Genomic DNA, 16606 nt, shown 5'->3' on the forward strand with positions numbered 1-16606 from the left:
TGAAGAATTAGAAATTTAACTTTAAGTATATCATATAACAATATTATAAGTTCCCTAATTTCCCAGGACTGGATACAAGGGCTGAACATAATTAGGCCTCCTCTATTAAAACTTCTTCTTTGATGCTCTTTGTACACGATCCTCACATTCCATCCCCACGAATTGTTGGCAGCCTTACGGAATTTTGTTAATTGGTTCCACTCTTTCTCAAGGGTGTTATTGACAGATAAGCAATCCAAATACAGTTATACGGAGAACAATAACAATAAAAAACACCATCTTATGTCCTAATTGGTGCCACCAAAAGGTTTGTTTCTGATTTTGTATCATTCATCTTTTTACGTAATCCATTTCTTTAAATTATCATTCACCATGATTTTTGAGAACCATACATGTCTAACACATGTAACTAGGCTCAAATATTGGTCCCAGAAAGAATGTTTATTACATTTTGTACAACCCTACATTATCTCAATTTCAGGCCAATGCATCCATATCAAAAGCTACCTCTTTGTGAGTGGATGGCCAAAATTGTTGCTTGCGGCATACAAATGAAGGTGAAACATACTCTAATTGGAATATTTCCAAAACATTTTCAACCCAGTCTAGCTGGAAATACAATATTTTAGTACCAAACTAATTTTCTACTTGATTTTGAAATTCAATAAATGTGTAGAATACATCACTTTTCTTTTTAAGAGGATAAAGCCAAGTATATTTACTAAACACAACATAATATGAATAACCAGAGCAATAAATAATTGGACAAGGTTCCGAATATCTGAATGGATAATCTTCGGGGATTTAGTACAAGTATGACAGGTTGAATAAAATTTTAGTTTATAGGGTTCAGGAATGTTGCATGATTCACAAATAAAAATTTAATCTAATTGTAAAACAGGAAATCCAAAATTTGTTAGTATTGAATTTAAAACCCAAAATTGTGGGCGTCCAAGTCTCGAATGCCAGGTTCCTAAGAACACCTTTTCTGCAAGAAAAGTATCTTTGGTTGCATAGTGTATCTCCAAGTGGTAGAGATCATCTTGAAGTGCTCGGTATAGGATCTGATGAAAAGTTTGTTTCATTTACTTAGAATAAAAACCATGAAATTGGACTAATTCATCGTTATCTCTAGTAAGTTTCTTAATACATAATAATGCATGCAAATATCATTTATACATATAATTCTATTTAAATTAGAAATTTTGAAGAACCAATGGACAAGATTCTCAAACCGGTACCATTATACATTTGTAGATGATCATTCTAATTGTAGGCTTGATGATCACTAATTGCATTTTGATCAGGTGTTACGTTTTGAGTTGCTCCACTATCAGGATACCATTTGTAATTATATGGAGACTTTTTAGCTTAGGCTGGAGCATTTTTTGTCCGTTTGTCATTCATGGGTCTCTGAGTTTCAAAATTTACATCTAGAGCAGGACATTCCCTTTCTCTGTGACCAAAGTGCGAGCACAATTGACAGTGAAGTTGGAACCTTTGACTATTGCCTCTTCCACGTGCTTGATTATAAGTAAAACTTCTGATCTGGCTATAGTCTCTCTGATTAATTTTATATGGCTGCTGAAACCTTTGAGTCTGTGTTGTTAACTAGGGATGATAATAAATTGTCTTCTTGATCGAACATAAAAAATGCTTCATGTGACATCAGATTAGCAAAAAATTCATCATATTTTAAATGATAGATGTTTGCGTTGATAGAAACCACAAATTGAGACTAGTAGAGCCTAATCCTCTTAGAAAAGTAAAAATAACAGATGATTTTTTACAGGATATCCCGTTAATTATAGTGATTCAACAAGAGACCTGAAATTTCTTATATGCTCATCGGTGGTTAATGATCCCGTCTTGATATTGTGAAATTATCTTTGGAGCTTCATCATTCTTACTTGATTCAATCCAGCGAATATGCTTTCTAGCTTTTCCCAGGCTTCTCTTGATGTTTTCACCTTGCTGATGTATGTCAATACAGATTCAGATATAGTTTGGTAAAGAGATCCTAGTTTCTGTTAATCCGTTCTACACCACATCTTGAACTCTGGATTTTCCACCACAATTCCTCCTGCACCTGCAACAAAAATAGAAGGGGAAATGCCTTCTATAAATTTCCTTGAATCATACTAGTCCCAGACTGTAAGGATCAGCCTTTTCCACATCTGGTAATTATAGCTATTACGCTTTGGATTGATCTCGATCCCTATAGGTATGATGACTGGGATCTGTCCTGTAGACGGGGCACAGATCTTGCTAGTTCATCCATTGGGAACGACACTTGAGGAATTGGTTCAGCCATCTCGACGTCCTCCTGTACCTCTGATACCACGAAAAGGAAACTGATATCAATCAAGAAGAAGAAAAAGAAAAAGGAACTGTAAATAGATGAGAAAATAAGGAATACTAGATGAGAGAAGAAGAAAAAGGAGAGAAGAAACTGGAAAGAAACAGAGATGAACAGTAAATAACGTTGTACTATTCCATGCTTAGACAATTACATTGGTTGGTATTTATATTGTCTATAGTCCTGTTAAGATCGTTGCCGTTATAACAATTAAAATGGGTATAACAAGATGAATGGTAACTGTTGGATCCTGTCTATGTTTAGTCCTATCTATATTTAATTCTATATATGTTTAATTGTATTTATATTTCATCCTATCTATGTTTAATCCTGCATTGAATACTGACCGCTAACTGTTCTTTATTAAAATCATATTCGTCTACATCATTCCTGTACTGGCTTTTGCGAGGTGCTGACACCTCTTTATTTGTCTACTACATCGTTCGTCTCTCTCTTTTCTCTCTCGCTCTGTCTCTCTCTCTCCCTCTCTCTCTCTCTTAGTCTTTCTCTATCTCTCTCCCACCCTTTCTCACGCTCGTTTCTGCTATCTCGTCTGCTCTCTTTCGTCCCTCTCTCTCTCTTCTCTTTCTCTTTTTTTATCTCTCTCTCTCTCTCTCTCTCTTAGTCTTTCTCTATCTCTCTCCCACCCTTTCTCACGCTCGTTTCTGCTATCTCGTCTGCTCTCTTTCGTCCCTCTCTCTCTCTCTCTCTTCTCTTTCTCTTTTTTTATCTCTCTCTCTCTCTCTCTCTCTCTCTCTCTATCTATCCATCCATCTTTCTCTCTCTCTCTCTATCTTAGTCTTTCTATATCTCTCTCCCACCCTTTCTCACGCTCGTTTCTGCTATCTTGTCTGCTCTCCTTCGTCCCTCTCTCTCTCTCTTCTCTTTCTCTTTTTTTTTCTCTCTCTCTCTCTCTCTCTCTCTCTCTCTCTCTATCTATCCATCCATCTTTCTCTCTCTCTCTCTATCTTAGTCTTTCTATATCTCTCTCCCACCCTTTCTCACGCTCGTTTCTGCTATCTTGTCTGCTCTCCTTCGTCCCTCTCTCTCTCTCTCTTCTCTTTCTCTTTTTTCATCTCTCTCCCTCTATATATATATTGTTAGCTTCAGCACGTCCTGAACTTGAGCTCCAGATCGTTTCCACCCGACCTGGCTTCTTTGCAGCTTCAAGGCGTCCAGAAGCTTGAGCACCTGACAGCTCTCACTTCGACCAGGACTCACACCAAGAAGGAAAAAAACTCTCGTATGGAACAAGAATAACTAACTTCATCAAGTGGCAGGATCCCTGCAGACTCACGTGATAGCTCGGATCACCGTAGCCATTCGTACTGCTGACTGGTTACGCTGAAGCCTGCAAAGAAATAACTAACACGTGAAAGGAAAACGAACTTGAGAAGTTAGTTACATTGGACTGGATCAACGCCATCATATATATCTATCTATCTATCTATCTATCTATCTCCCTCTCTCTCTCCCTTAGTCATTCTCTATCTCTCCCTCCCTTTCTCACGCTCATTTCTGCTATCTCGTCTGCTCTCTTTCGTCCCTCTTTCTCTTTTTTCATCTCTCTCTCTCTCTCTCTCTCTCTCTCTCTCTCTCTCTTTTCCGGTTTCTCTTATCTCTCGTTCCTCGTCTTTCTATTTTTTCTCTCTAGTTGCTTGTCTCTCGTCTCTCTCTCTTTTCTGGTCTCCCGTCGCTTTCTTGTCATGTTTTGTTTCTTTACTGGACCCTTAATTCATCCTTGTAAGTCATTTTATTCTTCTATGACGTTTACCTAATCGTTACAGAGTATTCTTTGGGCAGTTAGCAAAGAGGAACGGTTTTTTAATTCGGCCACATGTTTCCACTGCAATAAAATAATGTTATATATCATTGGATAAAGCAAATATGCCATCGCTAATGCGATGCCATAATCACGCCTGTCCCAATTATTACACCCGTCAATCATCGTCCAAAAAATTGCACATTGGTAGGATGACGCATGGCGACCGACACAAAAAATCTCCTTAAGGTGATTTATATTCAATAAAAAAATCTTGGAATGAATCTTAAAAAAATAAGCATCCCGAGTAGTAATATTAATTTCTCAAAAAGTCAGAAGTATGTTTTTAAGTGTACGAAAATCACATTAGAAAAAACAGTAGTTTTTGGCGACATTAAATATTAAGACAACGGGTAGACAGTGGAGACAATATAATGAAATATAGTATAGAAGCACCTTTGGGGTCCAAGAAAAAAGGGCCTTCTTCTGCCCGTTATAATTATTAGTGACGACATAAAAAGTTTATTTATTATTGCCTTATGGTTTAAGTTTTAAAGGGTAGAAGATTACTCCATCTTAAAAAAAAACGAAAATCTTCTCGGGATTTCAAATTTCAAATGGAAGGGCAGACAGAGGAGAGAATAGAAGGAAAGAGACTATGAGAAAACATATGCTCCTCTGCCATCCCAGTTAATGCGCGAAAGAAGTCTTTGGGCTTGAGATACTTGCCCTGCCGGCCCACCTCTTCACAGTGGGGGAAGAAGAACTTCATCGATTGGGAGGCTAGCCAGAGGAAACTCATCGTAGAGGGGGTTTTGGATGGCTGCGCTCACCAAACCGGACGAAACGAAGAGCTTCTTCTTCCTGGAAATAATGCTCAGAGTCTTCCCTTCGGCACCAGTGGGCAAGGGGGCGGTAACCTCACGTAACTGTTCGGCGCTCAAGTACTTGGGTACTGCTTGAAAAAGAAGAAGAAGTCTCTTCTGATCCACGCTCAGGCTCGGCAAGAACCGAGGACCGAGTTTGCGGAAGGCGGCGTTGGTGGGACTGAAGGCCGTGATACCCTCGGTGGTCGTTGTGAAGCTCGCGTCGATCGCCTGGAGAAGGCTCGTCTCTTCCAGCAGGCCCAGCAGTATGGTGAACTGTTTGCCTCCTGTCAGGATGGCCGTCACGTTTGGCGCTGCAGTGGGGAACGAGGCCGGTGCCGCTAGGAGGATAACAAGAGCTAGCAGCGCGTGGAGATTAGAGGAAGCCATGGCGAAGGACGGCTTTTGGGACTGCGAGAAAGAACAAGACGGTGCCAGAGTATTTATAGGCTTGCGAGAGCGAAACAGAGAGCCAGAGAGAGAGAAAGGGAGAGCAGGGATGCAGAACGGTGGGCCGAATGCTTGTGTGGTCGAGGTTGTATTTGGGTTCGGGGTCAACCCTGATGCTTAGAACATTATTATCGTCAGCCATGTTGGGCAAAAGGATGAATGAACGTGAGCGACTGGCGAGTTGTTATTGCAACCATCCTGTCTTTTTATTGAAGCTTAATGACGTTCTGAAAATGCTTTTGTGATCGGCCGACAACGCAAAACCATATGGAAATTCTCCCACTCTCTCTCTCTCTCTCTCTCTCTCTCTCTCTCTCTCTCTCTCTCTCTCTCTCTTTCTATCGCTCTCTCTCTACGTTTCTCTTTTTTCTATCTATCTCTCCTGCTATCTCTGGTTTCCACCCTATCGTCTCTCCCGTCTTTCCTTCAGTCTCTCGCTTCCTCTTTCTCTCCCTCTCCCGCTCTCCCTGCCTCCCTATCTCCGTCTCCCCGGCTCGCCATTCCGATCTCTGTCTCTCTTACGCTCGCCCTCGCCCTCTCGCTCTCTATCTCCTTCTGTTCTCACTCTCCGGCACTCTCCCTCTGTCCCTCTCTCTCTCTAACGCTCCCCGTCTCTTTCCCTCCCTTTCCCTCTCACGCACTCCCTCTCTCTCTATCTTTCTCTATCTCTCTCTCTTTTGTTTAACATCTCTTGATTGTGCCTCTGTTTCGTTTCTGCCATTTCGTCTGCACTCTTTCTCGCCCTCCCTCTATCTCCTCTCTCTCTTTTCACGTCTCTACTTCTTTCGCACTTTATTTGCCTCTTGCATCTTTCGTCTCTATTTTTCTCTCCTGCACTCTCTTTTCCGGTCTCTCGTATCTCTTGTGTCTCTCGCTCCTCGTCTCTCCAGTTTCTCTCTTTGGTTGCTTCTCTCTCTCTCTCTCTCTCTCTCTCTCTCGCTCTCTCTCTCTCTTCTTGCCTCCCGGGCGCTCTCTTGTCGCTTTCTCTCTTTAGCGGGCACATAATTCATCTTTGGAAGTCATCTTATTTTCGCAGACGTTGCACCAATTTGTATAGCCTCGTATTATCTGGGTAGTAAAGCCATGCAAAAAAAAATAATATTGAAACGACAAAAACTAGCTTCCTTCTGCCGCCGATTTCAGCACCATGCAGATGCCACGTATGGCCAAGGATTTTCAAATATCATATTAACCCGTGGCGCATTTACTGCACTAAAAAGACCCTTTTTTTATTCGGCTACTTATAATTGGATAAATCAAATATGGCATCGCTAAATCCGATGCCATAATCACGCCTGTCCCAATTGCTGCCCCCGCCAATCATCGACCAAAAACTTGCACATAGGTAGGACGACACGCGGCGTCTGAATCTTAAACCCCCATAAGGTGATTTATATTCATTAAAAAATTTATTCTGATGTGGATTTGTCATAACAATAGTTTTTAATTTATCCTTCCCCCCCCCTGAGCAACGTCTGGCATTGGGCTTTGAAGTGGTCGAACACCTCCCTGATGTAGTCCTGGAACCCTACGTCCTCTAACTATTTTTTTCTTAGTTTTTTGCACAATCAGGAAGAGGATAGCCGCCATGGCGACCTCCACGCCCTCTGCAATTCTTCTTTGTCAGGGATTGGGAAAGAAGAAGATGGGAATCGTCACCAGAGTTGGCAGAAGACATGATCAAGGAGGATCGGGGATGAGAGTGGCGGCGTATCTGGAGAGGAACACCAGTTCGATCAGCGATGAGGACAGGGTCGGGGATGACATCGTCGATTTCGCGGAGTTTTGGCGACGGGTGGGTAAGAAGTGCAGCGTCAACAAATCCCGTGCGTTGATAAAATTCCAGGAGCGACAAGGCCAGGTGATTGTCTTTCATTTCTTTTCCTTGGTTATTTGTTTGATTTTTTTTATCTTTATAAAGGACCCGACAGACAAATTGTGTTTTTTTTGGTTTTTGATGAGAAGAACGTCATAGTTATTTGGAATCCTTTGCGAGCTTCACGACGAAGCGGCACTTATCGAATTCATCTGAAGGAAATCATGAATGGTGATTTTATCTATTGACAATCTCTTCATTCGATCCCGCCCGTTGTGAATCTTTTGTCAGATCAAATGTCCTCTTGCTCGAGTTGAGTGGTGATTTTGTGTAAATTCATGAGGTTAGATGAGGTGATGATAAAGTGATTGATAATCAATCGTTTATTTGTCCCCGGCTTGAGGGTGATCTTATATAAACTGAGGATCAAATTTGGATGAACGGAAAATCAGAAGAAGTTATGTGTGAAAATCCCTAAATCTCCTTTAAAAAAAACTCTTTCTGGTGTTATCAAATTGCGACAAAATTAACAGCTAAATAGTATTCAGCAGATCATTGTATAGAATTCTTTTCATGGTTTCTTATTGCAAGTTTTTGACAAGTGTATGTTTTAAATAAAAATTCTTCTTAAATTCAGTTCATAATATATGTTTTCGCTTTTCAGTCTGCAGATCCTCTGTACGTTCTCATGTCCTTCTGGCTGGCTGTTGTGGGTGCCAGTTACTTGAAATCTTAGGAGATTCTTAAAGGAATGGCAAAACTCCGCCTCTCCAATGATATCGAATTCGAAGAGCAGACTTTCATGGTCCTCATGGCCGCAACCAAAGAAGTCAGTAACTAATTTTCTTGACGAAACGAGGAAAATGCAGTCCCCATTATTTTGTCCCTCTTTTTTTCACTCTTAATAGATGAATGGAAAAAAAAGTGTACATGGGGAAACGGATTTCCGTAGATTTTCACTAGATTTAAGTGATTCAGTAGATTATTTACTAGATTATTCCCATGTAGATGAAAGGATTGACCGTCGTGGGCGATGTGCATTAGTTCTAAGATGATCTAGGTCTCAACTTTTGAACTTGGTTGAGAAGTTCACATATGTATTTATCCGTCTAGCCAAATAGTGAACTTTTGAATTAAAACTATTTAATTTGAAATTTTCAACATTTGGAGAAAAATTCAACTGATAAAGAATTACCTTAAAATGGTTAGTATTAAATGTCATATCAAGTTTGACCTATATCTGTTAGAGAAATGTGATTCAAGAAAATCCTTATTCCCGAGATCCTTCCTCGAATCTATCAGATTCCTCGGTGGAGATGAACAGGGGAAGAAATGGAGTCTACTGTGTGAGGAACTCCAATCTAATTTATCACGAAAGCAGAATTCTGTTTTTTACCGAATTGCATAGAAATTTCTGGTAAATGAGGTTTCTAAGAGATTGAAGATATCCCAGTTAGTTTTGAGATAAATTGAAAATTTTGTCAGACTGGATTATTTGGATGCCTGAAATTCAAACTCCACTCTCTCTAGGGAGTATCTGAGAAACAACGCCCCTTAGAAATTGAAGATATTTCATAAAAAAGAAAAGAAATCAAAGATATTTCAATTTGAAGATCAATTAGGCATCTTTATTCATCTATTATCCCATCAATGTTTTCCATCATTCTGCTGAAGTCCCTAAATAGCACTAACAAAATTTCTGTTTTTCACTCTCCTCATAATATTCCTAAAATTCACTTTTTCTTTCAAAATTCTTGGCTGCTCTTCCCTCAATTTTTGTTGTTCATCTTACACATGAATAGCTTGAATGCCTCTAATCACTAAATTCAATCTCCGGTGCTGAAGAAATTCTTTCTCACTCACCATCTTCTTTGTCTACCCCAAGAAAGCATTGCGAGCGGGCCCCACTAGCAGACAGAAACAAAGATTGAGCTCCCTGATTACAAAGGAGCGAAAACAAAAACCGGCACTACATGGGGAGACAAGTGGGAAGAGAGATTCTTCTCTGTAGTCATCGCTTGGAAAGGAGACATGTGGCATATATCCCCCACCGATGACCGTACGCTTCTCCACTGGTTCATGAATATTGAGCAATTATTTGTTTTAAAATATCTCTAGGATGGTTCAGAGCTTGGGGAGAAGAGCACCTTGGAAAGGGGTAGCTCCTTGGCTGGCGATCCTTGATTACGTTTTTAGTTAGTCACGGTGCTTATCCATTTGCAGAATGTTCATCAATACGAGAAGAGCACGACGTGGGAGAGCTGGAACATTATCATCGACGAGGAGACCCACTACGAGTAAGTCAACATCTCAAGCTCGCATCTTTGACTTTTTCTTTATTCTCTCTCTCTATCTGTGTGTGTAGAAGGACTGAGCCTCACTATGGGTGGGGGGTGCGGTGGGGGACTATAGCCAGCTGCTGTCTATTCACCCCATGCTGTGGTATACAGATAAGAAAGTGAGCCTGATTCACTAACAAGAGAGTGCGACAGTCAACCGAGCTTTGAGAGCGGGCCCCCCTAGTAGATACAAGAGCAATAAAGTGCAAAACAATGAGAGAGGGACATGAAAAGGGAGGAGAGAGAGAAAGAGGGACGAAAGAGAGTGCAGATAAGATAGCAGAAAATGAAGAGAGGCACAAACAAGAGATGATAAATGAGAGAGAGAGAGAGAAATAGAGAGAGAGAGAGAGAAAGAAAGAGAGTGGGGCAGAGACAGAAAGGGAGAGCATGAGTGAGAGAAGGAGAGATCGAGAGCCTGAGCGTTGGAGAGGATGAGCGTGCGAGAAAGAGAGGAAGAGAGCGAGGGCCTGAGCGTTGAAGAGGGTGAGCGTAAGAGAGAGAGTGGGAGAGAGCGAGATCCTGAGCGTCGGAGAGGGAGAGCGAGAGAGAGAGGGAGGGAGACCGTCCGAGAAAGACAGGAGGGAGAGCGTGAAAGCGTGAGGGCGAGCGTGAGAGAGAAAGAGAAAGAGATAGAGATGGAGAAAGAGTGTGAGAGAGACCGAGGAAGAGAATGAGGGGACGAGCGTGAGAGAGAGAGATAGAGGGGGAGGGAGAGCGTGAGAGAGACAGTGAGAGAAAAAGAGGGTGAGCATGTTAAAGAGACCGAGATAGGGAGGGAGGGCGAGCGTGCGAAGGAGACCGGTATAGGGAGGGAGGCCAAGCGTACAAAAGAGAAGGTAGAGAGAGGGCGAAGATGAGAAAGAGAGGGAGAGAGAGTGCAATAGAGAAAGAGAGAGATAATAGAAAAGAGGGAAAGAGAGACAGGACAAAGAAGTTAGACATCTGAATAGGAGAGACACGAGACGAGAGGGTAGAACCAGAGAGAGCAAGAGAGAGAGAGAGAGAGAGAGGAGAAAGGAATGCTGGCTTATTCAAACCTGAAGGGAAAGTAGGATGGACAGATGGCCTAAAAGCCTTTGTTTTCTCTTCCACTCCCTCCATTTCCTCCTTGTTTCTTTCTTTCATGGCAAGGCAGTTATGACCAAGCCATTCCTTTTGCTCTCTAAATGAGCAACTCTGTATGTTTCTTTTCTGCACGGGAATGCCATATCAAGTTTTTTGTTCAAAGCTTTAGCCCTCTCTTTCTATCTTCCTTCTTCTAGTTGTGAGTGGGTGTGAGACCTGCCAACAATTGGCATCAGAGCCCTGTTATTGATCCAAGAAGGAGAAGGGAGTAGCTACCATGCCGCCCAAGAGGAGTCAAGCTGCACCTCAAGCTGATCATGCATCACCTACGGAGGGGAACGTCATGACTTCGACTGCGATGAGTGTCAAGTCTCTAGCCAAACGGCGTAATAGTTTTCCTATGCTTTCAAAAACTAACTACTCGTATTGGGCAATGAGAATAGAAGTCCTTTTGGAGGCACATGGACTTTGGGATGCTGTTAAGACCGGAGCAGTGTCGAGGACAAAAGATCGACAAGCTTTGTCTACCATGCTTGGCGCAATCTCAGAGAGGATCACCAAGCAGCTTGATATCAAGAAAAGCGCAAAGGAGACGTGGAAAATTTTGCGCAAGAAGAATGTTGGTGTTGATCGAGTGATAAGGCGAAGATTCAATCCTTGAGGAAGCAATTTGAGACACTCGTGATGAGGGACGATGAGACTGTTTCTGATTTTGCGGGGAAGCTCTCTGAAGTTGTCACTGAGATGGTAAGTCTTGGTGAATTGATTGAAGAAAAGTTTGTCGTAGCCAAATTCCTCTGTGCTACGCCGGCTAAGTTTGATGGTGTCACAACGGTAATCGAGCAATTCACCGACATCAATATTATGACATTAGATGTAGCTGTTGCTTCTCTCAAACTCCATGAGGACAAGATCAAGGATCGTCAAGTCAAAAGAGATGAGCAAGTGCTTTTGGCCAAAGCAATGGGGAAACTCAAGAAGTACGATGGCGAAACCTCCCATGGAAGAGGTCAAGGTCGTGGAAGAGGATGTGGCAGAAGCAGAGGAAGAGGATATGGCAGAATAGGTTATGATAACCATGACGAAGAGAAGCCCCGCGACAAGTTCAAGGTGAGATGTTACAATTGTGAAAAACTTGGGCATTTTGCTTATGAGTGTTGTAGAGACAAGGAGGAAAGGACCAACGTTGCTGATGATGATGAGAAGGAAACATCAGCACTTCTTATGGCGGTTGTTGAAGGTCCTCATGGTGTTCTTCTCCAAGGAAATAAAGAGGAGCAGTTAGAAGAAGGGATGTGGTATCTAGACATCGGAGCAAGTAATCATATGACAGGTGATCGAAGTTTCTTCCAAAAGCTAAATGAATATGCTGCTGATTGTGTAAGATTTGGAAACGGGTCTATAACGGAGATTTGTGGAAGAGGAAGCATTCTCTTGAAGTGTCAAGATGGAGAACAAATGAAGCTGGGTAATATCCTCTATATTGCAAGATTAAAATCTAATATTTTGAGTCTTGGACAGTTGGATGAACAAGGATGTAAGACAATGATGGAGGCAGGTTTTCTCTTTGTTTATGATCAGCAAGGGCGTCTCTTAGTAAAGGTGGAGAAGACGAGAGGGCATCTCTACTTGCTGAAGTTGAATCAGGTGATAAGTTATATGGTTGTAGAGAGCAATATAGATTTGGCTTGGACATGGCATAGGAGGTATGGATATTTGAATTTTGAATCCTTGAAGAAGTTATCGTCGTAGGAGATTGTGAAGGGCCTTCCTCAACTTGAAATCCCAGATCATCTCTGTAGAGATTGTGTTGCTAGCAAGCAGCATAGACGTCCATTTCCTCCTACATCATCATTCAGGGCTAGCCAACCCTTGGAGCTTGTTCATGCTCACATATGTAGACCAATATCACATGCCACTTTTTGAGGAAGAAGGTATTTTTTGTTGCTGGTTGATGATTATTCTAGACTAATGTGGGTTTCAGTTCTAATGGAGAAAAGTGAGGCCTTTCAAGCTTTTGTAAACTCCAAGGATCTTGCTGAGGCTGAGAAAGGTGTGAAGATAAGATGCCTCAGAACTGATCAAGGGGGGGAATTCACTTCCTCTGAATTCTCATCCTTTTGTGTTGAAAATGGAATCAAGCAACAATTCTCAGCTCCGTACTCTCCGCTGCAGAATGGCAAGGTTGAAAGAAGAAACAGAACTGTTATGGGCATGGTAAGAAGCATGTTGAAGGAGAAGCATCTACCTCATGAGCTTTGGGGTGAGGTAGTAAGCACTTGTGTTTACATTTTGGATCGTTCTCCTACTAAATGTCTAGATGGGGTTACTCCTTATTAAGTTTGGACAGGGATTAAGCCAAACATTGAACACTTGAGAGTGTTTGGTTTTCTTGTCCATGTGAAGGTGTTGGGAGAAAGATTGAAGAAATTGGATGATAGAAGCAGACCTATGGTTTTTATTGGCTATGTGACTGGAACTAAAGCTTATAAATCCTATGAACCTGAGACAGAGAAGCTCCATGTTAGTAGATATTATGTTCCATCAAGCTCCATGACAAAGAAGATCCAAGGAGTACAGGAGCTTGATGGGGCGTCTAAGGTATTTGACCCATACCAGACCTGATATTATGTTCTCAGTCGGTTCTCTGAGCAGATTTATGGAGAACTCAACTGCTGAACATATGGGAGCTGCTAAGAAAATTTTGAGGTATGTGAAGGGAACCTTGGAGTTTGGTTTGGTCTGTGAGAAAGGAGGTGAAGATGTTTTTATGGGTTATTCCGATAGTGATTATGCTGGAGATCCTAAAGATAGGAAGAGTACAACTGGCATGTTATTCTTTCATGGGCCAAATCTGATTTTCTGGGATCTCAAAAACAGAAGATAGTAGCCCTTCATCATGCGAAGTTGAGTATGTTGCAGCTACAACTGCATCATGTCAAGGTATATGGCTGGCTCATTTGATTGGGGAGCTAAAAGGCATTGAGACAATCTCTGTGAAGTTGAAGGTGGACAACAAATCAGCAATTGCCTTATCAAAGAATCCTGTACTCCATAATCGATCCAAACATATTGAGACCACGTATCATTTCATCCAGTGATGCCTTGAATAGAAGAAGATTAGTTTTAACTATGTTGGGACTGAAAACCAGCTCGCAAACATATTCACCAAGTCTCTTGGAAGAATAAAGTTAATAGAACTTCGTGGGAAACTAGGACTATGCAATGTCCATGCTGACTGTCAAGCTTGACGGGGAGATTGTTGGCTTATTCAAATTTGACGAGAAAGTAGGAGGGACAGATGGCCTAAAAGCCTTTCTTTTCTCTTCCACTCCGTCCATTTCCTTATTTTTTGTCTTTCTTTCATCGCAAGGCAGTTACAACTGACCAAGTCATTCCTTTCGCTCTATAAACGAGCAACTTTGTATGTTTCTTTTTTGCACGGGAATGCCATATCAAGTTTTCTGTTCAAAGCTTTAGCTCTCTCTTTCTATCTTTATTCTTGTAGTTGTGAGTGGGTGTGAGACCTGCCAACAAGGAATACGCTAACAGAATATAAAAGAACCACTTGACGCGTGCGATAGAATTTCCATATGGTTTTGCAATGTCGGCCGATCACAAAAGCATTTTCAGAACGTCATTAAGCTTCAATAAATAGTAAGGATGGTTGCGATAATAACTCGCCAGTCGCTCACGTTCACTCATCCTTTGCCCAACATGGCATCAGGGTTGACCCCGAACCCAAATACAATCTCAACCACACAACCATTCAGCCCACCGTTCTGCATCCCTGCTCTCCCTTTCTCTCTCGCTGGCTCTCTGTTTCACTCTCGCAAGCCTTTAAATACTCTAGCACCATCTTGTTCTTTCTCGCAGTCCCATAAACCGCGCTTTCCCATGGCTTCCTCTAATCTCCATACGCTGCTAGCTCTTGTTATCCTCCTAGCGGTACCGGCCTCGTTCGCCACTACAGCACCAAACGTGACGGCCATCCTGACAGGAGGCAAATAGGTTACCATACTGCTGGGCCTGCTGGAAGATCTCCACGCAATCGATGCGAGCTTCACAACGACCTCCAAGGGTATCACGGCCTTCAGCCCCACATACGCCGCCTTCCGCAAAGTCAGTCCTCGGTTCTTGCGGAGCCTGAGCGTGGATCAGAAGAGACAACTTCTTCCTTTTCAAGTAGTGCCCAAGTACTTGAGCGCCGAACAGTTGCATGAGGTTACCGCTCCGTTGCCCACTGGTGCTAAAGGGAAGACTCTAAGCATTCTTTCCAGGAAGAAGAAGCTCTTCGTTTCGTCCGGTTTGGTGAGCGCAGCCATCCAAAACCCCCTCTACGATGAGTTTCCTCTGGCCAGCCTCTCGATCGACGAAGTTCTTCTTCCCCCACTGTGAAGTGGTGGGCCGGCAGGGCAAGTATCTCAAGCCCAAAGACTTCTTTCGCGCATTAACTGGGATGGCAGAGGAGCATATGTTTTCTCATAGTCTCTTTCCTTCTATTCTCTCCTCTGTCTGCCCTTCCATTTGAAATTTGAAATCCCGGGAAGATTTTCGTTTTTTTTAAGATGGAGTAATCTTCTACCCTTTAAAACTTAAACCATAAGGCATTAATAATTAAACTTTTTTTTGTTGTCACTAATAATTATAACGGGCAGACGAAGGCCCTTATTTCTTGGACCCTAAAGGTTCTTCTATACTATATTTCATTATCTTGTCTCTACTGTCTACCCATTGTCTTAATATTTAATGTCGCCAAAAATGCACTTATTAGATCTAAGTTATAGGGGCAAATTTTTTTAATGTGATTTTCATACACTTAAAAACATACTTCTGACTTTTTGAGAAATAAATATTACGACATGGTATGCATATTTTTGTAAGATTCATTTCAAGATTTTTTGTGTCGGTCGCCATGTGTCATGCTATCAATGTGCAATTTTTTGGACGATAATTGGCGGGGGCAACAATTGGGAGAGGCGGAACATTGTTTTCTTGTAGGGGAAAAATGTGGCTGAATAAAAAAATGTTCCTTTCTGCGCAGTAAGTGCGCCACGGGTAAATATGATATTTCAAAATCCTTTTGCCATACTTGCCATTTTCATGGTGCTGAAATCGGCGATAGGAGGAAACTAGTTTTCGTAGTTTCATTATATTTTTCTTATTTCATGGCTTTGCTACCCAAATAATACAAGGCTACATAAATTGGCGCAACGTCTGAGAGCAATAAGATAACTTCCAAAGATGAATTAAGTGCTCTGCAGAGAGAGAGAGAAAGCGAATAGAGAGCGACGGGGGCAACAATAAGAGACGGGAGAAAAGAGAGACGAGACACAAGCACCCGACAGAAAGAAACTGGAGAGACGAGGCGGGGGAGAAACGAACGAGAGAAAGAGACAAGAAATACAAGAGACCAGAAAAGAGAGAGAACGGGAGAGAAGAGAGAGAGACGAGAGGCGCAAAAGATTAATAAAGTGTGAAAGAAAGAGAGAGAAAAATGGGCGTAAACAAGTTCAAGTGGGGGGGGGGCAGGTAAGGCTGAAAAATGGGTGCCATTCCTATGTATAGGCCTGTGTGGGTTAGCGTGGTAGATCAGGGTAGGCCGCATGCGTATAGTGTGAAGGTCATGGGCATGGACAGTATTCGCCCCACGTGCACATGCTATCGCAGGGTGTGACACAGCCTGCTGGTCTTCCCCATGGAGAGATGGGGTCATTTCCCACCATGAGACTTATGCATGGTGCAAAGCATCAAGATAGTGGCAGGTTATTGGGTGTATCCCTACAGGTAGTGCAATAGCATTAGTACATACCATTAGTACCTACAAACTACACCCCATTGCACATGCGGCCCACCCTAATCTGCGATGCTTGTGTGCCGGCGAACGTGATCACCATTTGGCCTTTAGCTTCATAGATTAGGGATGGGAGTTACCACCCATGATGC

General features: G+C 42.2%; 1 protein-coding gene across 1 annotated transcript; it reads left to right on the top strand.

Annotated features, from left to right (window-relative positions):
• Positions 1-6182: 6182 nt before the first annotated feature.
• LOC144708729 (photosystem I assembly factor PSA3, chloroplastic-like) lies at positions 6183-8130 on the top strand. Its single transcript, XM_078582155.1, has 2 exons — positions 6183-7298; positions 7918-8130. The coding sequence occupies exons 1-2, from the start codon at positions 7026-7028 to the stop codon at positions 7987-7989; spliced, it is 345 nt and encodes a 114-aa protein (XP_078438281.1). The 5' UTR covers positions 6183-7025; the 3' UTR covers positions 7990-8130.
• Positions 8131-16606: the final 8476 nt, after the last annotated feature.

Source organism: Wolffia australiana, chromosome 10 (genome assembly GCF_029677425.1).
Source record: "Wolffia australiana isolate 7733 chromosome 10, ASM2967742v1".
Classification (NCBI taxonomy): Eukaryota; Viridiplantae; Streptophyta; class Magnoliopsida; order Alismatales; family Araceae; genus Wolffia; species Wolffia australiana.

Excerpts from the sequence above, each read along its gene's own strand:
- LOC144708729 (XM_078582155.1), top strand. The coding sequence starts at position 7,026 with ATGGCGACCTCCACGCCCTCTGCAATTCTTCTTTGTCAGGGATTGGGA. Across the intron at positions 7,299-7,917 it reads TCCAGGAGCGACAAGGCCAG|TCTGCAGATCCTCTGTACGT; the intron begins GTGATTGTCTTT and ends TTCGCTTTTCAG.